The sequence below is a fragment of the Mus musculus genome, chromosome 11 (genome assembly GCF_000001635.26).
Source record: "Mus musculus strain C57BL/6J chromosome 11, GRCm38.p6 C57BL/6J".
Taxonomy (NCBI): domain Eukaryota; kingdom Metazoa; phylum Chordata; class Mammalia; order Rodentia; family Muridae; genus Mus; species Mus musculus.
In genome coordinates, this window is record NC_000077.6 from 106817216 (window position 1) to 106840698 (window position 23483).

The window sequence follows — 23483 nt, forward strand, 5'->3', positions numbered from 1 at the left end:
TGCACAGATGCTTCAGAAATCTTTCCTGAAGGCAGAGAGCACTGGTACATGAGAGGGTGCTGAGCACCAGTAGGAAGGCACAAATGAAAATCACAGCAGACACCACTCACACCCACAGGGATGGCTAAAACAGAAATTGTGAGGACGTGGGGAAGACAGAACTCATGCAGGGCCGGTGGGCTTGTGGGGAGGTGTGATTGCTTTTGTAAATCTGGCAGTTCTTTGGAAGGTTACTGGAATGCTGGGTAGGGTTAGAATTTTTGGATGGGTAAGTGTGTGGTGTGTGTGTACCCACATAGCAACCAAAACAACTAAAAAGGACCCATGCCTCTCAGTTTAAGAATTTGTGAATCAAATTTATATTCACACAGTAGAATGACAAAAAGTGACAGCTCTGTCTGTAGGGGATCTGACCTTCGAAGCGTGTCAGGTTAAGGCTGTGTTCAGAACAGGAAGGGAGGACAGCAGTGCTGACGAGCATAGGTTTCATGTCTGGGATAGTCACACAATTCTGAGTCTACAATGTATGTATATTTCATGTATGTGAATAACGAGGAAAGCTATTATTTGAAAAGCCTTTGTGAAATGCAGTATAACTTATGATTAAATAACCAACAGATCTTTAAGAAACTGTTTGAAGAAGGTTTACAAATTCAGAAACAAAGACTACGAGACCTAAGAAACTACGCCAAAGAGAAACGCAACGAAGAAAAGAGACAGCACCAGAATGAGCTGGACTCGATGGAGAACCACTATAAGGACCAGGTGGGCTTGATGCCAAGCACCTGTCAGCTTGGCTTAGGTCATGGCTGGCTACTATGCAATCAGCACAGCTTTGCAGCAGTGATTGTTTCTAAGGCAAATTTAAGACAGTATTTAAAACAGTATCCCGTGTATGTTGTCCTATTTCCATTTTGATTTAAGATGGAGTATAAGAATAATTGCATTGTGATGGAATATTTGTCTTTTCTTCCCCACAGTTTTCATTGCTAGCAGAAGCCATCTCACAGGAACGTCAAGAACTCAAAGTGAGACAGAAATTCCAGGCTCAGGTAATAATGGACAGGACAGGAATTAGGAGGGAAACAGAAAATGTTATTGTAACTTCAAAAGAACAGAGAGAATACAAAGAGAATGCATCTCTGCTTCCAAGTACCTGATGGGCTGATGTTAGCAGCTCTGGTCTTGGAAGGGAGCCAACAAATCACAGCTCTCTGGAGGAACCGGCTGGGAGCGGGCAGATGGGGGGCTCGGGGCTGAGAATAGAGGGGCCTGGACTAAGAGTCACAAGCTTCAGACTGACTTAGTTCTCTTTCAGACATTACATAAGGTGAAGAGGGAGCTGAGAGCTAAAATGGAGAAGGAGATTCAGCAACTGCAGCACATGATAACGCAGAACGACGATGATGCTTTCTTCCGGGAGCTAGAAGCTGAGCGCTTCAAAGCTCGGCTGCAGTTGGCTTCCTTCCAGTACAGTAAAAATCCTTTCCCAAGAGGCCAAACTTCATAGGTGAAGTTTCTAGACACCTTAATATGAACAGAGCTAGACCTGAGCCAGTAAACAGTCTAAACCAGAATATGCCTTATTTATGTATTCATGTTAAAATTTAGAATTATTTTAAATAAAAACTTTCTCTTAAAGCTTACTGCTTTTGAATTTATAACCTAAAACCTGAGAAAAGGGAATAAAGGCATTTAGCTCTGTTAAAGCTGTTAGCAAGTCCTGCCAGCCCACTTGTGAAGCATGTTGATAGAGGTCAATAAAAGTTATTGACTGTGTATGAACTCCAGGACCTAACAGCATCAAACAGGCTGTGGATGAAGCCAATAATGGCTACTGTTTTGGAGTTCAGGAGCTATGTAGTCTTAAGTCCCTCATCTACCATTTGGGAGCTGACTTCCATTTCCCTAGCTGTATCTACTTCCTGGCTAGAAGATGAGGTCATCTCTGTTCAGGATGACTGCAGGCATCCGAGTGCTGGGATTACAGACTTGCACCACTATACCTTTCAGGAAGATTACCTTTTATATAGCCTTTTAACTATAACTAGACAAAGCAGTTTAGAGTGTTAACATAAAAGGGTACTACCCTCTGGTGTACTTCCATCTATCCTATAACTAGTCTCTTGACTTCATGCTACTGAAAAAGCCCGCCAGATAGGTGCTGACACGAGAGCAGCACTGGAGTGCGGCTCCCTGAAAGTCTCTGTGCCAGCAGCTCTTCACCACGGCAGTCACCTGTCAAGATGCATGAGCAAGCCATGGAGGGGTCTGTTGTCCTCCCTCATCCTTCTAGAAAAGAACTAGAGGAAGCAGCTACAGAACACTGTCAGGACCTGTCTTACACTCTGCTGTCTGCTCGTTTCCAGCTCTTCTAAGCTGTTGCAGCCTCTGCTGTACTGATTCACAGACCACACGTTATGGTGAAGAAAGAACCCACATGCATGTCTTCCCTATCTGTGTATGTAGCTGTACTCCCATCGACTGGCATTCACAGAGCCGTAACTTCTCCTTTTCATTTGCAAGACTTGACTGTTTAACACCAAGGCATGCTGGCAAAGGTTAGGCCATCTGCCGGCCACAGTGCTGCCCTCCAGACCGCAGACAGACCTGATTGTAGATTTTTTTTCTCTCAGAAGTCCCACCACCTCATGGCCCCCAACAACGATGGGAAGTCTCAGCTGCCATGATAGAGAACTGCCCCGCTTCCAGCCGGCCCCACCTCAGGGCAGCCGGGTGCCAGCCTCTAAGCCTGGAGGAAAGCAGCAGTCTTTCCAACTCAAGGCTCCCCGCTATCGCCTGTGAAAAGCCAAACATGGTTTTCAAAACAAGTAAAAACTCAGTATTCTTACAAACCTCGCTGCTGTGACAGTGCAAACAGCATTCATTTTATTGCTCAGCTTCGGCATGGGCACATACATACATACGTACATAGTTAATTTTTAAAAACCATTTATACAGATGTTATTGATAAAGCTCATGTAACAAATGAGTGAAATTACAAAGAATATCAAGGCTAAAACATTCTGTAATAAATACAATGGAAATGATAAAACTTTGCTTTTAAAGTCAGTTTAGAGAAAAGGAGAATATTACATAAAGTGAACTAATTACATCTAGAATCAGCAACTCAGCATTTGGTACAATCATCATCCTAGTGTGAGAACATTAACCACCACACGTGGCCCCGACCGTAAGCTGCAGCTGAAGGGCGAGGCTGTGCTGCTGACCCTGCAGGCACTGGAAGCGGCTAACACCCACCAGTGCCATCTGTCCGATGCACTGCAAGCTCAGGGCAGATTTAGTGTTGTCTAGGAAAGCAAATTATAGTGGATTTAGGAGAAGAGAAATTTGTGCTCTGGCCTGTAAATGTGAGTGGGGTGGGGAGAGCACTGTAAAATACAGAGCAACAAACTGCAAAACAAATGTACAGGATACACAGCACTGCTTTAAAACTTTGTGCCAGAAAATAGTGGCCTCTTACTGCATGTGAGCACAGGGAACCATTGGTCAGAATGAAGCTTTCCTGATGGAACAGAGCGCCTGGAGGCAGGCGACGTGGGGACAGATAAATATTCACATTAAACACAAGGCAAGTCCAGGTTCTGTGACACTGGGGATTTTTGTTTGCTTAGCACCTATTTGGAAGTAATCAGGTAATGTAATTTTGAAATCGAAATCTAAACCATGTTTTTGATGTCTGTGCTATTGAAGACCGTTACATAGGGCAGTTTCCTCTAAAGCTCTGTCAAGTCACTGTAATAAAGTTAAAAGGCACTCAGAAAGCAGTGGGATTTGCCTGTGTTACACTGCATGGAAAACCACTGAAAGCAGCGTCTCCTTAGCACTGCATCCCTGTCCTCTGAGACAGGGTCTCAAGGAAGCCTCAATCCACTGTGTAGGTGAGACTGGCCTTGGCATGCTGACGCTTCTGCCTCTGCCTCCCCAGTGACAGGATCACGGGTGTCGGCCACCAGGCTGAGTTACACTTCCTGTCAAGTGCTCCTCATGGCCCTGTGCCAAGCTCAGCAAAATCTGCTATTCTTCTTTCACATCCATGTTTAAAAATAATAGTGCATTGTTCTGATGGTTGAATTTTAAAATCCAATGTGATTTTTTTTTAAATGGTTGCAACCCCTCACCCCAGAATTTTTGTTACCTTCTAGATCACAGGATGGGCCACACACCTTGAAAGCGTAACCTCCACACTTGAAGTCAGCAGTGTGGCAGCCTGGCCTCCAGTCCCTCACTTCATGAACTCTTTAGTTCTAGAGTAAATTATACGACTGCCTTAGAGTCACTCTTATGTGAGGCAAGGTCTGCTGTGTCGCTCAGGCTGGCCTCAAACTTGAACTGGCCCTTCTGCCTTAGCTTCCCAGGAGCCAGGATCACGGGCATGGTCAGCCCAGCTGACGTCATGCATGTATGACATTCTTGGCCCACCATGCCCACTACCACCTCCAGCTCAACCAATGAGGTAAAAGCAGGGCTCTCAAACTTGTTAAACGATTTTTAGAGCAAAAATTTTCCTTTTAGAAACTTAATTAAAATATAAGTTAGATGTACTTATTAGAGACTTTGGTTTATAGAAATAGCATATAAAAGACAAGCTGACCCAGCAAAGAATGAAAATCCACCCCATCACATACTGAGAAGCTATAAAAATGCAGTATTTCAATTTAAGATGAAAGTAAATCCAAAATACCTGATCTTCTTGATTCAAGAACATGAGGTCTTTTTTTTTTTTTTAAGTCATCTTAAAAACAGGAAGGGTAGCAAATAAACTGTTTAAATGGCTGCATTAAGAATTTCCAAGAAAGTCACACTTGAAAAATATAAAACCCCACTTAAGCTACGGTGACCCACATAATGCAAAATATAACACTCTGCTATAGAAAAACACAACTAAACATGTAAATGGCTTAATTTCATCAAGGTAATGATCCCTCTTTAGCCAATTGTTTACAAAGGTGGAACAATCCAAAATAACTTTATTTAATTTCTTACAAAGAGCAGGTATAGGAGTTGTTCAAAAATCATGTACTCAATCAAAATGAAGTGTGACTTGTACCGACTGCTGGAGTTGTCTTGCTATGCGGGAGAGACATGAGTCTGACAAGCAATTTGGGGAGATAACCTTGTATAAAAATAGTAGTAGTCTTTTAAGTGTAGAATACTGCCTAACTCTGGAGACGCAGGGGGTCAGCATTCTTTAGGTTCAAGGTATTAATTTTTAAATAGCAGCTGAGTGTGTCCTCATGGCAAAGCATAAAGACCTTTACTTTTCCTTGAAAAGGAATTTCAAAATTGTCCTTTCCCCTCCCAGTGTCCTAGAATCTAAGGAACAGGGGAGGAGGCTGTCCTGTATCCCAGCGTTCTCTGAAGCGCTGCTGAAGGAGGCTGTTGGCCAGGGAATAAATAAGAGCTGTAGGTAAGTCCTTGGTGCCCATCATTCCACAGCAAAGCCACATGTCTCCTCGATGGCCGTTAGCAGCTTTTCATAGAGCTTCTCATAGCTTTCATAGGGTGGAATGTCTATTCGATTGAAGCTGTAAATAAGCAAATCAGCCTTGATCATTCGCTCAGAACAAGTCAGCAGGTACAGCAGGCGAGCATTACATAGGCTTCGTGTCATACAGGAAGGTAGAAGGGCAGCCCTCTAAAGCAGAGGCCACGACTTTGGGGTTTGCTTACTGATTTCTGAATAACTTCACTTTTAAAATCACTTAAAAGAAGTGCTCATCATTTCTTTTAAACAAAAACTTACCGAGAATGACAGAGGAAAAGCTACAAAAATAACTCACCAAGTGTGGGCTTTTGGCAAGTTGTTCGTGCAGGCATCAATCTGGTGTATGGTAAAGAGCCGTGGGCCTGCAGCACCTGCCAGTGAAGGAATGTGGGTCAGATCACAGCAGGCACACGAACCCATCTCCAAAGCCTCAGAATAGATGAGAACATAAGCCACAGGAGCTGGGGAGCACCTTGTATCCACACACACCAACTTGGGGGCGCATAGGAAAAGGAGCCTGGCTTTGAGGTTGTAAGTGACATGTGTTTAAGGCCAGGTGCCATAGCATCAGCAGTGCTGTCTGAGCAAAAGGCTTAACCGATGTCCCTCTGCCAACAAAACACGTGCCACAGAATATTTGCATCCCAAGCAATAAGAACACACTAGGTTTGCTTTTCTTTTCCTCTCTGTAACCTTGGCTGTCTTGGAATTCCCTCTGTAGACCAGGTTGGCCTCTGCCTCCCAAGTGCTGGGATTAAAGACCTGTGCCACCACCCACCACTGCCTGGCCTTTTTTTTTTTTTTTTGTGGTTTTTCAAGACAGGCTTTCTCTGTATAGTCCTGGCTGTCCTGGAACTCACTTTGTAGACCAGGCTGGCCTTGAACTCAGAAATCCGCCGGCCTCTGCCTCCCGAGTGCTGGGATCAAAAGCGTGCGCCATCACACCCGGCTTTTTTTTTTTTTTTTTTTTGAAATAGAATCTTGCTATGTAGTTCAAGATAGTCTTAAACTCAAGATCCTCCTGCCTCAGCTTCCAGAAGACTAGGATTATAGGCATATGCTATTATGCTTAAAATATACATTTGCATCCTATTTTAAAAGATGACTAACGCAAATTTAGACTTATGACTCAAGCTGAGCTTAAGCAAAGATTAGCAGTCTAGAGGATACACTTTCAGTCAGCACACATGCCCCATACAAACACAGAAGAGAAGACGACACCACGCTCCCCAAAAGGAGAACACAACGTCAGGCAGCTTTGCCCAGGCTTTCTGAGCGCTCTGTGGGCAACTGCTGATGAGTTCTGACTAGTCCCGCTTTGCGGATTCTCCCTCCTCTCCAGCAGTTTTGAAAAGGAAGCGCTGAAAGGTGAAGGAAGCAATGGCCACTGAATGATCCACCACAATCATCAGCAATGTTACCAACTCAAGCAAAATGCAACAGCTTATCCCACAGAAAAGCAATCCTAAACAATTTAAGATGGTCTGAAGTCATATAGTAAATAAAGCGCTCTGAACAAACAACTGGCTAAAAGAAAGGCAGAGGAGGCATCTTAGGTGAGTAAAGGTTTTGCCAAGCTGAGATGTCAACATGGAGGTGAATGACCTTCCCTACAGAAGTAAAGCAGGGTGACCACAAGGTACAAAACAGAGCATCAGTACCTAGGCTCCAACCTACATTCCACAGCGCACTCTGTGATCACAGAGAAGCCTGTCAGAACCCTCTCCAGAAGGAGCTGCGAAGGCAGTTCCATGCAGGAGCTAGTCAGAGATCTTTATAAGCACAGGGCTTATAAAACTGCAACATACCCCAGACAACGTGATTCTCTCCACCCATGCACGAGTAGATGCCAGGTACCTGTGTGCCCATCCCATGACACCTCACCTTGTAGTGCTTTGAAGCCCTGCAGAGGCACTCGAGAGGACCCTGTCACAAACTGGAGCAACCGTGCTCGTCTCTCTTCATCAAAAAACTCCACCGCTTTCCAGAACCACTTGACGACATTGCTGTCTGGGGTACAGTGTTTTAACCGGGTGTTGACCTTCCAGTCACTCACATCAATTTTGCCAAGTCCACAAATAATGAGCTGTTGAAATATTTGCAGGAGTGGTAAGCCAGTGGGCATCAAAGCTGCGCCTCCCAAGTCGTCTTAGATTAGCAGTGAGCATCCCACAGGCGCACAGCTGCACTACCTGGAAAGCTTTCAGAACAGACCCAACAGACCCTGTGCTGCAGAGACTGTAACTCTGTCTGCTGGCAGTCAGCTCGGAATCCTTTCTTTTTTCTTTCTTTTTTTTTTTGGAGACAGGGTTTTTCTCTGTGTAACCTTAGCTAACCTGGAACTCACTCTCTTGAACAGGCTGGCTTCAATCTCAGAGACTTGCCTGCCTCTGTCTCTCCAGCTCTGTCATTAAAGGCAAGTGACACCACTGCTCTGTATCTTTAAATCTCCAGAAGTATCTACTCATTGTAGGTCCTGTCCCCAGTGTCTGATAATCACTGTAATGGACTCTGACAAGAACAAAGAGTTGTAAAAACTCCAGTTCAAAATAGAATTCTAAAATTTTAAAACATTAGACAAAAATCAAGACTCAGTAAACACAAGCTGGGCGTAACACACCATGCTTATCATCCCAGCACTAAAGAGGCTGAGGCAGGAGGATCAACATGAGTTTAAGGCTAGCTTGAGCTACTACCTTGTCTCCAAAAGAGGATGAGAAGAAATAATACTACAGGTTTCTCTGTGCCTTTCTTAGGTCTGCACTGATTTACATTCATTTTAACACTGTTAGCTTACAATCTGAGGCAATTCATCAGCCTGCAGTGTTCTTTGCTCTAATATCACAGTCACCTCTACCTCATTTTACCTGTGAAAATGATCCAGAGTGTACCACAAGAAACATGTTGGATATGTAACATAATTCACTTAACTAACAACTTTGACATTATATTAAAATGTAAATACTTGAGGGCCAGGCGTTGTGGCACACACTTTTAAACTCAGCATTCAGGCAGAGGCAGAGCTGCTGAGTTGGAGGTCAACCTGGTCTACACAAAGTGAGTTCCAGAACAGCCAATGCTACCTAGAGAAACCTTTGTCTTGAAAAAAAAAATACATGAATTCTGCTATAGTGTCCACTTGACATCCTAATACAATCAATATTTAAGAACTATACTAAAGTCATTTTGATACTAACATGTCTCTACAGATTAAAATATACACATACACACATATATAACTAGTTTGCTTTATTCATTTAATTGTATGTAGGTAGGTAGGTAGGTAGGTAGGTAGGTATACATGAACACAAGCTACAATACACAGGTGGAATTCAGAGGACAACTTTCAGGAATCATTTTTCTCCTACCATCTAGGGTCTGGGAATTGAACTCAGGTCATCAGATTTGTTGGCATGTGGCCTCACCTGTCAAATCATCTTGAGACCCCAATCAACAGTTTATCAGGGAATTCTAACAGTGTGTAAGCTATAATTTAATCTATATAGTTCACATTTCAATAGTGACAAAACTACACTGTAAGCCAGGCGTGGTGGCACATGCCTTGAATCCCAGTACTCTGGAGGCAGAGGCAGCGGATTTCTGAGTTGGAGGCCAGCCTGGTCTACAAAGTGAGTTCCAGGACAGCCAGGGCTACACAGAAAAACAAACAAACAAACAAACAAAAAACCCTACACTGTAAATCTTGCCCACCAAATAAAATTCACCTCCCAAAAGGGTGGTCTGAATATGTATGGCCCATAGGGAATGGTACTGTTGGGAGAAGTGGCCTTGTTGGAGGAAGCGTGTCGTTGTGGGGTGGGCTTTGAAGCTCCACCCAGTGTGGAAGGGTCAGTCTGCTCCTGGCTTCCTTTGGGTGAAGCTGTAGAACTCTCAGCTCCTCCAGCATCATCCCTGCCTAGACACTGCCATGCTTCCACCTTGATGATAATGGACTGAACCTGTAAGCCATCCCCAATTAAATGTCCTTTATAAGAGTTGTCTTGGTCATAGTGTCTCTTCACAGCAATTAGAACACTAACTAAGACAATGGCTCTGAAATAATGAATTCAGACCACTAAAAATGCTTTGTAAATCCTGTTTGTCAGAAGAGTGCCTGTTATAGTGCAAACTCTTGATTCACAACATAAACGAGGTCGTATATCTCAGGTCCACTCCACCCTAGCCATTTAGCTTTAGGTTCCCTTCCTCCTGCCTTGTCTTTGGCCATTTCATTATTCTGTCACAAAAGGAACGGGGGATAGTACAGAGTCAACTGATTGTTTGCAAACATCTATTAAAGAGACCAGCAGGCCTGGAGAGACAGGTGGCTCAGTGGTTAAAAGCACTTGCTGCTCTTCCAAGGGAACTGAATTTACCATGTTGGGTGGCTACAACCATCTGTAACCCCAGGTCCAGGGATCTAAAACCTCTGGCCTCCCTGGTTATCTGCACTCACATACACATACCCACATGCAGACACATGCATTTATACATAATTTAAAAATAATAAAGATAATAGATTTTTAAAAAGACAAGGAAGAAAAAGTCATTAACACTAATAAAGAAAATCATTTAAAAATGATCTATACTCTTCAAGTAGTTGTCACTTCCTCGCCACTGGATAAACTGTAGACTAAAATCTTTTTATGTACTTACTCTTCTTGGACAAGGACTTGCTATGTAGCCCAGGCTGGCCTTAAATTTTCAATCTTCGTGTCTCAGCCCAAGTGCTGTATTACAGCCATGCTCCACCACTCCCAACAAACCTCACTATGTCTTTCATAGTAGTTTAGTTTTAAGTTGGATGTGTTTACTGTGGTACTCTAAGGGTAAACTTTACACAGAGGGAAAGTCAACGGTTCAATACAGAGCTGGTTACTGTTATTATATGGGTGTTTGCCATATAAGGCCCGGGAATGGTTAAACACCTCATCATTTATCTTGTTTCATTTCTTCTAAATGTATTCTAGCAAAGATGAGCAATAGTTGAGCTTAACATTTTATTGAAATCAATTTCAGTATGTTAGAGACAAAGTAAGATACTTAAATAAGCCAAATAAATCAAGAAATGACAAAAAGTTGGGAGGAGGGCCCAGACTGCAGGGTGGCTCAGTGGGTAAAAATACTTGCCAAGCAAGCATGGCAACCTGAGCTCAACGCCCAAAACCATAAAGAGCGAGCTGACATCACAAAGCTGTCCTCTGCCCCACATGTAAGCACTGGAAGGATTCTAAGTGGGAAGAATGTCTAAGTGGCTTGAAAAGGAAGGGACTTGAGAGGTAGCTTAGCTGGTGGAGTGCGGATCCCTGGGCTTAATTTCAGCACTCAGTTGGGGCGGGGGAGCAGAAAGCCAGAAATGACCTTTAGGTCATCGCCATCTACATAGTCCCAGACTAGTTAGAAAGGCGGCAAAGGATATATAAATTAAGAATGTCTCCATATGGGGCTGGAGAGAAGGCTCAGCTTGCTGCACTTTTAGAGTCAAGTTTGATTCCTAGTACACATGACAGGCAGCTAACGATCACCTGTAACTACAGCTCCACCTCTCAGGTCACTGAGGGCACCTGTACCAATGTGCACAGCCCTGCACACACACGGACATGTGCGCACATACTCATAAAGCCATAAATAAGGGATTGCTTACCCACAGAAACGCCAAAGCCCAAAATACTTCCTGTAAGAATTCTCAGGGACGGAATCACAAAACTCTGAAGCATTAGGAAGCACCCTTTCCTCCACAGACAGCAGAGAGCCCCAGACTTGTTCCTAACACACTGACCTCCAGCTCCTTCTCATCAAATGTCTTCAGCAGGTGCTGGGGAATGACTTCATTAAAGCCCTTCTGCAGCGCCAGGAACTGAGCTTCGATGCCTCGGAGAAATCTCCAGTTGACATAAAGCCTGCAAACATTGGTCGGGCGTCATGTGACTGCAGAGACTCAGACGTGGAACTGCCAGAAAGATCTACTTTGGCAACTTTATACTTTAAAGTGTCTGTCATCAAAATGTTAGTCTAATAGGGCAGAGATACAGGCGAGCTGGGGAGTCCCGCTCACAGGCACAAGACCCTGGGTTCAATCTCTGGCCTGAAAGAAAAAGGACACTAAAAAAAAGTAACAGTTTAGTTTAATATCTAAAAACAAGTTAAAAACTAAAGGGACAAGTGGATCCTAAGTGTCCAGACAGTTCCATGCACTACAAAAGCAGTGCCTTCCACCGCTGGCCAGCAGCTGCAGGGATCTGCTCTTCAAGTGGGGCCTGACTGTAACAGACTTGCAATCCCAGGCACTAGGAGGGCTGAAGCAGGAGGATCAAAAAAGTTCAAGTCCTGCCTGGGCATTCAGTGAGACCTCGTCTTAAAATTAAAGTAATAAAGAGGAGGGGATGCAGCCCAACGGCAGAGCCATGCTTGCTAACACACACAAGGCTTGCTCTTAGCCCCTAGCACTGCTGACTGACAAAATAAAACAACTCTTCCAATCAGAAAAACCTCCTAGTAAACTAAACGTCTACTACAACTCAGGTTCTGAAGTTCAATTTTGGTAATTACCACAAATATCTAATTTGGTGATTAACTATAATAAATTACTTTAAAATATTTTTTAAAACTTTCATATGTAATTGTGTTTTGCTTACATGAATGTCTGTATGAGTTGTCAGATCCCTGGAGTTACAGACAGGCATAAGCTGCCATGTGGGTGCTAGAAATTGAACCCAGGACCTCTGGAAGAGCAGTGAGTGCTCTTAGCTGCCAAGTGATCTCTCTAGCCCCAACATTTCTTTCTTAATTTATAATACACAAGTCAATAAGCAGAATAAAGAGCCCAATCTCTTAAAGATTGACCATTCCCAGGACAGGGGGCAGGGGGTAACTTAAGAATGCTGTCAGAGATGGTAGGAGCCGTCTGTTTATCCAAGAGGAAGAGAAAAGGGGAGGAGGCAAGGTGGGAACTAGCAAACCCAGAGAAGATGCTGTCAGAATAATGCTCACTGATCCCCAGAGGCTGTGAAGCCTTAGAAGATGTCAACTAACAAAAATACATTAAGTATTACAACTTTTGTGAAACTTTCCTTGTACCTTTTAAAATTTGTTTTTTTTTTTTTGAGACAGGAGTTCATTAAAATGTTATATATGGTGTGTATGATGTATAAATATGGGTATTACTTGGGTCTCGGAGGCTGGCTACAGGAAAGCCAAGGATGACTATATACACCTGCTCCTCCTGAGATCAGAGGTATGCATCAATGTATCCAGCTTAAGAACACTTCTGAGCTAACTTTTAATATTAAGTGAACATCTTTATTCATACTTAGTTGCATGTATGCTTCTGTAAAAGAGTTCTAAAAATGGGGTTGCCTGGAGGGTACTTTCATGTTCATATGAAGCCTGGGCTGCCCAGTCTATCACTTCATGGCAGAAATCACGCTGGCCACAAGTATACATAGACCAAAAATAGATCAGGCACAGGCTGGAGAGATGGCTCAGCAATAAAGAGCACTGGTTGATTTTCCAGAGGACCCGAGTTTGATTCCTAGTGCCCACAGGGCAGCTCACAACCATCTATAACCAGGAAATTTGATGGCCTGTTTTGGCTTCCACAGGCACCAGGCATGAACATGTTGCATAGATATAGAAGCAAGACAAACATCGAGACCTGCTACTCTAGGACTTGGGAGGTAAAGGCAAGAGGACCAGAAATTCAAGGCCATTTTCAGCTACACAGCAAATTGGAGGCAAATATGGGCTACATAAGACCCTGTCTCCAAAGGGGGTGGGGAGGGCTAGTAGCTTCTAAGCTTTGGAATGTCAGTAGCCCATAAGAACGAAGCCTATCTTACTGAGAGGCCAAGAAAAGGAGCAGCCTTTGATAGCACATAGGAGCTCAGTAAGCACAGATACAGCCAGTCATCTGTGCCATCCTGGCTGAGGCCTCAAATCTAAGAGTCAGAAGGCCCACCTTGGCCTTTTAACCCCAGCCGACAGCTTGTGGACTAGCAGTCCACCAGACCTATTATTCTCTGCCCAATTGCCAATCCCAGGAATTATGAAAAAATAGTTAAGAATGGGAGTTGTAAGTCATTTAATGCCACAGAAGTTTGTTCCAATTGTAACATTTCATAAACACTTACATGCTTTTCTATATTGATATCCTGGAGCTTTTTTTTTTTTTTTTTTTTTTAAATTCAAGCATTTACCTGACATATTCTTTTTTATTTTCTTCAGTAACAGGGATACTTTTGCCATTTGGTTTGAGTTCATGCTGGATTATTTCACCATATGCATTATGCTCAACACAGAAGGTATGGTCCAGAACACCTGTGATATCGTTTTCACTAGATAAGAAACAAACAAGACACATTAACAGGGGAACCTGCCTCCCATCTCCTACAATGTGTTCATAGGTGAGGCGTTCAGCTAAGACAGTACTGCGATATAGCAGTTACAGGCCCAAACTCCTCCCATCAGTTCTTATGCTATCATGCCATCTTTTCTTCCACAGAAAAGTCAAAGAGACTTCTCCTTATAAACACACCAGCATTTTACTTCCTGAGCAACAAGAATGGGTTCTGTCAAATAGAGACTCTTTGAGAACATTTTTGGTATCCAGAGAAAAGGCTCTTCTGAACATGAGCACGCTCAGGAGAACAAGCACTCTTCAGTGAGAAAGTGGTCTGTGAGTCTATGAAGCTGAGCATCTTCCTGTGCATTATCAGCTAGCAGTGCTTGCTTTGTGAAATATGATTCCAACAATTACTGCCTTCACTAAAATGAAATAGGAAAGGCCAGATGTGGAAAGAGCACTGGTTGCTTTCAGAAGACCTGAGTTTATTTCACACTCAGTGTGGAAAGTGCTCACTGCATAACTACAGCCTGAGTTCAGCCCCTGAGCCTACATGCTAGCAATTCTGCTACCACTTACTAGTATTCAGAATTTACTATTCTGTCCCATGTTGGCTGAGACAGAACCCGCCTTAGTCTTAGGATACTATTACATATAGTGTTTTAGCTTACAAGAGCGCACATGTTGAGCATGCTCAGCCTGGAAATCTGAAATTCAAAATAAAACACTTACGAATTACCATCAGGGTATGTGTGTAAAGTGTGTATGAAATGAAATGTGTTTAAACTGTGGTCCCACCCCCAAATATTGCAAGGATAAGCAAACATTCTAAAACTGGTGAGAGGATCAAAATCAGAAATACTTCTATAGTCCCAAGGACTTCAGATGAAGGATGATCAATCTGTACTAGATTAATTTTCCTTTTCAAAGAAATAACATGAGATTTCTAGAAAGACCTAGGTCAGGTCTCAAAGCCTGGGACCAGCCAAGCCTGTCAGTGTTTCACCAAAGCAGCTTCTTTTTGCACCCACTGGAAGTTATTACAGAGATCCACAAGCAGTCATAACGCAGAGAGTCAGTGACCATGGGCTGCCCAACCCAACATGATAATCTATACTGCAGCCACACACAAGGTCCGGGAGATGTCAGACTAGAGCAGGAAGATCCCCAGAGCCAGAGACCAGGAGACATGAATCGTGAGACAGTATCTCCTGGACATGACAGAAACATTCCACAATATGGTTGCCTACACAAGGCCCGCATAATGACACTAGTTGCCATGCCAACATGGAGAGGGAAGTCTCTCAAGGCTCCCCACCTAGATGGAGAGCTACAGGCAGTCGATGACTGCTGAGAGGAGAATCAGTTTTCTCCAGGGATGAGTGGCCAGATAGGTTATCTAATCACAAATAATCCGTCCTACACACTGATACATGGTGACAATACTAAATGGACTCAATGTGTGCGAGGGTGTGTGTGTGTGTGTGTAACTTCAGTTCAAGGGGATATGATAGCCTATTCTGGCATCCTCAAGACACTGCACACACATGGTGCACAAATATGTATGCTGGCAAAACACTCATACACATTAAGAAATATTTTTAAAACCTTTCAAAGTAATAACATGGGCTGGAGATATATCTCAGTAGTAAAGTCCTTAGCACACTAGCTTCCCTTTCAGGAATCTTAAATGTGCAGACAAATAGTAGACGAGGGATGGGATAAGGGGAAGTCTAAGTCTTACATGGTTTTACCATAACCCACACTTAACATTTCCTGTGCATATTTTAAATAAAAAACATAAGTGTGTTAGTTTTGAGATGTGTCTTTTTGTTTTATTTGATTTTTAAAAATTTATATTATTATTATTATTATTTCATCTTTACAGGTATGGGTGTTTTGCCTACACGTATGTGTGAGCACCATGTGTGTGCCTAGTGCTCGAGACCAGAAAAAGGAAACAGATTCCCTGAAAGTAAAGTTATACATAATTGTGAGCCACCATGTTTGGGTGCTGGGAACTGAACCCTGGTCCTCTGGAAGAGCAGTCAGTACTCTAACCACTGAGCCATCTCTCCAGCTTCGTTCTTCAATTTGTTGTGGAGCTTGTCCTTCACTTCAAGATTCTCCAGACCTCCCAAGTGCAGGCTTTATAGGGATGAACTATCAGATATAGCTTGTATTTTTAAGATTTATTTTCATTATTAATTGTATCTAAGTGTATATGTATGGGGTACGAGTGCCCAAAAAGGCCACTCATCAAAAAGGTTAGATGCCCTGGACCCAGAGTCCCGGGAAGCTGTGAGCTACCTAACATGGTGCTGGGAATCAAACCCAAGTCAGTCAGCCCTCTGCTAAGATCAGTACATGCTCTTAACTGCTGAACCACCTCAGCAGTCTTTGTTTTGTTTGATTTTCTAAAAAATTCATGTGTGTGTGTGCCTGTGTGACTATGTAGACTGTGTGTTGTGTGTACAGGTGAGTGTGAAGGCTGAAGGAGGCATCAGATCCCCTGGAACTGTATGATCTGCCTCATGAAGAGTCCTAGGAACTGAACTGGGTCCTCTACAAGAACAATAAGGACTATTAACTACTGAGCCATCTCTTCAGCTCCTAACTTGCATGTTTTAAAAAGCTCAGATGCTAACTATGCTAACAGAAGTAAGATTCAATACGTACAGTATCCACACTAAACTATTATGAAGGTCTGGGTCAACTAGCTCCATGTCATCCAAAGTAATTGACTTCCCAAGCAACTGTTTATAAAAAGGTAATGTGAAGCCACCGTCAATATAATGTCCATGGAATACAGCCATTCCCATTATCCGTCCAACAAAGTGGAAATAGGATAAATGTTCCTGAAATGGAAAAAAAAAAAAAAAAATACTCAAGTTAGAAACTCTTCAGTAAATTGTGTTAATAAAAAGTAAATATTTGGGGCTGGAGAGATAGCTCAGCAGTTAGGAGCACTGACTGCTCTTCCAGAGGACCCTGGTTCAACTCCCAGCACCCACATGGCAGCTCACAGCTGTCTGTAACTCTAAGATCTGACATCCTCACACAGACATACAGGCAGGCAAAAACATAGCAATGTGCATAAACAAATTATTTTTTAAAAAGTAAATATTTAAACAACATTATTTTCCTTCCTTCATCTTCCTCCCTTCCTCCCTCTCCCACTTCTGCAACCCCCCTTTCTGGTTTTGTTTGTTTGTTTCTGAGTGGGCTGCGCCTGAAGCCACTTTCCCACTGCTGGGATCACAGGTATGAGCACCATGTCCATCTCTCTCAGGGCAAAGGTCCTTTAGAAAGTGACTCCTTGACAAACCTTTGTGAAGCTACTTGCACATCCTGTTCACTGAGTGCATTGTCAGATAAAGCTGTTAGTCCTTTCATTGCTTTCTCAACCAGCCAGAGACTGAACTTCAGGGCACCATGGATTTAAGACATGGATTTGGTCTCACATTTGGATTAGTGCATTAACTACTGTTTATATAAAAGTTAATTAGTCCCTTTGGGACTAGTCCACATTTGGACACACAAGGAATAACGACAGTGTTCAGAGAGAATACTCATGAGGAGAACAGAAGATGATCAAACCCAGGGGACTGGGTCTACCCCTGGGAGCATCCAGCAAAGGTCAGGTGACAGGCAGATGGACAGTGCTGAGCTGTCAAAAGCAGCAGTTTCACCTTAACAAGTAACGTCCTATATGAGCCTTGGTCACCACATATAGATACAACTGTTCTTTCACCATATTGTTTGGTTGGTTAGATATCTGTATTTTTTAACTACCTTTGCTTTTCCATTTAATAAGTAATCTTTAATTTTAAAACTTGTTTTATCTTTAAAAGATCTATTTTAAGAAATACATGCTTACTTTAAAATATTTAGATAAAACAAGCACAAGCAAAGAGGACATTAAAAATTACCCATTATCCAACAACCAGATAAAATGATTATCAGTTTTACAGTGTAGACCTTTTAATGTTTTCCCTACATATATTTACCACAGCTATATCACATTATTATATAACTTTTCACTTAACATCACTTGACATATAGCAACACACATCTGTATCACACGTCATCTTCATCTCATAGTATGCCCTTACATGAAAACAGTAGAGATAATCAGTCACAAATTAGCAGCAGCTTCTGACATCTGGACTGGAAGCCAGTGCAAGGGATCACTTGCATGTCACGATGTCAACGACACAACCACTGAGCAATGGCCCCAACCTTGACTTTTAAGAATTTAATAATGTATTACAGGATTTTAAAAAACATAAATTGTTTAATATACAGGGTCTCACCTAACTCTCACAACCCCTTTCTAAGGTGCAAATTCTTCCTATTAATTTTTAACAATAATTGAGGTTTAAGGCAATGAACTATACCACAGTCACAAAGATAGTAACTTATATAACAAGAATATGATTCTACATCTTTTTGTTTTCAGAAGTAGGGTTTTATCCTACAATCCAAGCTGCCTGTAACTTGGTAAGAGCCAGGTGGGCCTAGAACGTTCATGATCTGCTGCCTTAGCCTGGAAAGCACTGGGGTCTCGGGTATGAGCCTGCACACCCACAGACTCCACGTCTAATTTCATAACCTGTGTTAAAAGTTTTCTTTCCTTTTTTACTTTGAAACAGGGTCTCACTATGCAGTCCAGTCTAGTCTCAGCCTTCCAAGTAATGTGATTACAAGCACTCAGATCAAGAACAACCATTTACACTATTTTATGTCATAATTTAATCAATCCTCTGCATGGACAACCATGTTGTGTCCAATGTGGGATATCAATAGCAGATAGCCTAGTGTCTCAGTGTAACACACAGCTGTAATTATTTCCTGGGACAACTTTCAAGAAGAGGAATTGATGAATTAGAGGGTGTGGCCAGGATCAGCCAAGTGATTCCTTCGTGAGATGAGATCAGAATGGATCAGATGAGAGCAGAGTGGATCCCAGCACATTCACACTATTGTGACCACAGCACATACCGGATTAACTGCAGAATCAGGATTGATCTGCAATGTGTAGATATCATCTCTAGAATACTGGAAGAGACCATAGTAAGGATTCAACATTTCATGTGACAGGAGATACAACCATTCCCTAGAAAACAAGGTGAAGTAATTTGTTAATTAAGATATGCCACTAGTCATTCTAGGAGATGATTTTTTAAATTTTAAATTTTATTATTATTATGGGTATGCATGATGTGTGTAAATATGTGTCACAGAATACACGTGGAAGTTGGAGGACAACTCTATGGAGTTGGTTTTCTCCTTTCCCTTATGTGGGTTTGGAGACTGAACTCTGAATGGCGAGCACTTTAACCTGCTGGACTTTATGTAGGCTGGACTCAAACTCAAGAGATCCACCTGCTTCTGTCTCTCAAATGCTGATGAAAGGTGAGCTGCATTATGCCCAGTTTCCACAGTTCTTTTAAGCTATAAGAAAATACAGTATTAACCGTGGTTCTATAAAAATCACAAAAGAAAATGAATGTTTAAAGAGTAATTATACTTATTATTAGACAGTTATTGTTCATAATTTGGAACAACTTTATTATACTTTTGCATCAGTGAGTATAAAGGTACTACTTAGAAGTTCAGCTGCTTATGAGATGCTGTAGCCCTTTAGTTTGATCACTTTAAATGTATATAAGATTTATAACCCATAATAAATCATCAAATGTCTATTTCTATCAGGATAAATTCATACTAGATTCATAATAATACATAATACAATAGGCAGGCAGAACCCTGTGAGTTCCAGGCCAGCCTGGTCTACCTATCAAATTCTAGGGAGGTCAGGGTATATACAGAGATCCTTTCTCAAAAAAGGACACATAGCTGGCTATGGTGGCACACACCTTTAATCCCAGCATTTGGGAGGCAGAGACAGGTAGATTTCTAAGTTCGAGGCCAGCCTGGTCTACACAGTGAGTTCCAGGTCAGCTAGGGCTACACAGAGAAACCCTGTCTCGAAGCGCCCCCCCCCCCCAAAAAAAGACACATAACACAGCATGAAATTATTCTTCCTTTTCGAGCAGTGGAGTGCTCTGTGGCTTTGTTTTAGTAGAGAAGTGTCAATGTCTATCCCATCATCATTTACTATATTAAAGTCTAAAGCAAACCACGAAGGACACCGAGACCCCAAAGCTTACAGTGTAAGTGGACACTGGTATTCTTTGGGCAGGCCTCATATGACTTCTCTTCCTTTTCCTTGTACTGGAGATAGAACATAAAGCTCTGCACATGCTAGACAAGTGCACATACTTACTCCCAGTCCTCTTACTTCTTCTGTTTCTTTGAGATAGGTCTTATTTGCCTAAGCTGGCCTTGATTTACTCTGTAGTCCAGGCAAGTCTTGAACTTGTAATTCTCCTACCTTGGCGTCTCAAGCAGTATTAGGATGCCACTAAAGCCTATTGTAAACCTAACACTTTTTTCTAATGTTTCTTGTTTCTTTTGTTTGTTGGGTGGTTTGGTTTGGCTTTTTTGAGTCAGGGTTTCTCTGTATAACAGCCCTGGCTCTCCTGGAACTCACTTTGTAGACCAGGCTGGCCTCGAACTCAGAGATTCGCTTGCCTCTGCCTCCAAAGTGCTGGGAGTAAAGGCGTGTGCCTTCATGCCCGGCCTACATCAATGCTTTTAAAATAAATAGCATTACTGCCAACTTATCAAATTCTTCATATTTTGCAATAAAAGATCACTTGTCATTTTGATGACAATGAAATAACTAGTCTAGGACTTAATACTGTTAAAAACAAATTAAAAGAAAATGTTTTACAATTCTATGATGTGACAAAGGTGAAATCAAATTTCTATTATGTGATAGTAAAAACAAACTAAAGAGCAAAGCCAGAATGTGCATCTCCACATACATAGCCTCCACTACACACATTACAAACCTGATGACTGCGCTATGCTTTGCTTGTGCTTTGCTTGTGTGCTATGTGCGTCTATGCCTTTTTTTTTTTTTTAAAGAAGGCTGAATTTTTGTTCTCATTTTCTTAGACTAGAGGCAGACTGACTGTTTCAGAACTACTACAGACTAAAGGTCATACAGCACAGCTCACTCATCCACATCTCATCTGTACAACAGCTGTCACTAGCAGATAAATGTTTTCCTAACATTCTAATTCTATTTCTGAGTAAATAAACCCATGGGAATTAAAGTTCTAAAATCTACATATAAAAGATATTTTTGGAAATATCTAAATTATACAATAATTCAGAGGATCTGAGCTGAATCTAACCCAAAATCGACTGTCCTACAGTCTTGCTTCATAGTCCCATAAAGTACTATGCAAGGGATCAAGGAAGGAAAGCAATCAATAGCCACAATTTCCACCTGTGACACCATGAACTTTAACAATGACCAGCATGGCCAGAGATGCATAAAGGTGCAGTAGTGGCATGCCTGTTTTAGTGATAACTCACAGCTGCCTGACTAGACACTAGGACTACTCAACACAAGGAAAATCCTGTGTGGTACTAAAAACCTAGCCAACTACCAGAGGCAAATGAAGTCAGGAATCTTACAAGAGAGCCTATTACCACCATTGTGTTAGATCAGCATAATTCCTAATTTCATTCTAAAATTTACCTTTTTACCCACAGATTTGTGTAACTCTCATCCTTCTTCAAAGAAACTTTTCTTTACAGCAAATGGAGACAATTACAGAAAACCACAACTGGTTATAATGCCGACATAAATGGATCATGGGGAGCCCACCCCAATGGATAGATATATCTACAATACAACTTCTTCACCTAAGGTTCAAGGCAGATTTCAGAAGAGGTGTCAGAAGACTGTAAGAGCCAGAGGACCAGAAGTCTGCTGTGAAATGTACCTCCTAGAAAAGTCAGGAGAGGACTGTCTGCCCCTGTGGAGAACCTGAGCTGTGCTCCCAGCACCCCAGAGTGGTTCACAACAGTCTTTAACTCAAGTTCCACAGAATCCAATGTCCTTTTCTGGCCTCTTTGGGCACTGCATGCACATGGAACACATTCAGACATGCAGGCAAAAATACTCACACAGACTAACTATAAATAAGTAAACAAATGATGATTGATTGAATGAATAAATAGATATCCATGTGTTTACCTGGCAACTCCTCCATAGTCAAGACCTTCTTCTCCACGAAATTTTATCATTAATCGCTTCCATAGATCTTTTGGCCTCATTTTCATGACCTGTCTATATGATTCCTGAAAAATAATTTTGATATACTATCATCATTAGGTGCTTTAGCCTCTAACTTTTCTTCTCCTCCAATTCACAAAACTAATTTGAGTCAGAGGCACCAGTAAAAACTAAAAGAATCAGTTCTAAGAGAACATAAGTATATTATATTACTTATATAGAAGAACGTAATATATTAACCACATAGACAACTTTATATTGGGGACAGGGTAAAGATAGACTCTAACAAAGCCCAGACTGGCTTTGAACAACCTACGTAGATAAATGTTGGCCTCTGGATGGCCTGGAAATTGCTATGTAGACTAGGCTGGCCTTGATACTGTGGAGATCCACCTGTCTCTAACTCCAGAGTGCTACGATTGTATAGTTAAGTGTGGTATCACATGCCTTTATCTTCTTTAAATGGGCTTATCTCACTTTCTTTTTCTTGTATAAAAATTCCTTTATGGCAGTCAACAGCTGGATCCTGGCTCTTCTGTACAGAGACCCTAATATCAATAAGATAATCAGGTAGTTTCTGATAGAAAGACTTGGTGAGCACATCTGTTTCTCAAGGTCTGGGGTAGCTGTATATCTTGAAGATGTCATCAAAGGCAGCCCTGGGTGGCCACAGTCAATACTGACCATCAACAACAGCTTCTTGGACTCAGGTGCTCAGATGATACCAGTGCCTATGGTCTGTTACCTTGCTTGGGACAGTATGGGATTTGATTATCTCGCTCCCTTGGTAGCCTCTGTGTACCAAGGCAATGGAGAGTTTATATAAGATGATAGGGGGGGCTTGAATGCTGGTGGCTATCTTACTGGTGTACCTAGCACTAACATCAATGTGACCACTGTAGTCTCCAATGGCCAACAAATGCCTTGAACCCATCCACTAGCCAATGTAAGACTGCCTTATTAATCTTTACAACCTTAATCATGAAGACCACCCCAAGAATTTATTTTTGGAGGCTGATAGACAAGAAAAAGAATCTCTGCCTAGGGACCTGATTTTTTTTTTTTAAAGAATTATTTATTTTATGTATACGAGTACACTGTAGCTGTCTTCAGACACACCAGAAGAGGGCATCAGATCCCATTACAGAGAGCTGTGAGCCATGTGGCTGCTGGGATTAAACACAGGACCTCTGGAAGAGCAGTCAGGGCTCTTAACTATCTCTCCAGCTCCCCCTGCCCCCAACTCCTTATTAAAGATTTATTTTTATTTTTACTCAATTGCATGTGTTGGTGTCCACTGAGGCCACTGCATCCTTGAATCTTGATTTATAGGTGGTTGTGAACCATCTGACATGGATGCTGTAACTGAATTCAAGTCCTCTGGAAGAACAAGTACTTTTGACAGCTGAGCTGTTTCTCTAGCACCCAATTCTTGACCACAAAGCCCACCATGGTAACAGGATCTACTTATC

The 23483-nt window shown here is 42.1% G+C and overlaps 2 protein-coding genes across 8 annotated transcripts in view; one reads left to right on the forward strand and one right to left on the reverse strand.

Moving 5' to 3' along the window:
• Cep95 (centrosomal protein 95) overlaps positions 1-1646 on the forward strand; it is a 30222-nt gene extending 28576 nt beyond the window's left edge. For 3 of the 4 annotated variants that reach the window (NM_177088.3, NM_001166685.1, XM_006533544.3), the window contains 3 exons: positions 619-765; positions 981-1052; positions 1319-1646. In NM_177088.3, coding sequence (NP_796062.2) covers positions 619-765; positions 981-1052; positions 1319-1510 — 411 coding nt within the window. In that variant the 3' untranslated portion in view covers positions 1511-1646. The remainder of the gene's footprint in view (positions 1-618; positions 766-980; positions 1053-1318) is intronic. The other variant, XR_879703.3, reaches the window with a different exon arrangement.
• A 1199-nt stretch (positions 1647-2845) lies between these two features.
• Positions 2846-23483, reverse strand: part of Smurf2 (SMAD specific E3 ubiquitin protein ligase 2) — a 100687-nt gene continuing 80049 nt past the window's right edge. For 2 of the 4 annotated variants that reach the window (NM_025481.3, NM_001362894.1), the window contains 8 exons: positions 21973-22076; positions 18855-18969; positions 16530-16708; positions 13705-13842; positions 11289-11409; positions 7394-7595; positions 5805-5880; positions 2846-5549 (listed from right to left, as the gene is read on the reverse strand). In NM_025481.3, the coding sequence (NP_079757.2) occupies positions 5450-5549; positions 5805-5880; positions 7394-7595; positions 11289-11409; positions 13705-13842; positions 16530-16708; positions 18855-18969; positions 21973-22076 (1035 nt within the window). In that variant the 3' untranslated portion in view covers positions 2846-5449. The remainder of the gene's footprint in view (positions 5550-5804; positions 5881-7393; positions 7596-11288; positions 11410-13704; positions 13843-16529; positions 16709-18854; positions 18970-21972; positions 22077-23483) is intronic. The other 2 variants (XM_006533936.4, XR_001780039.2) reach the window with 2 other exon arrangements.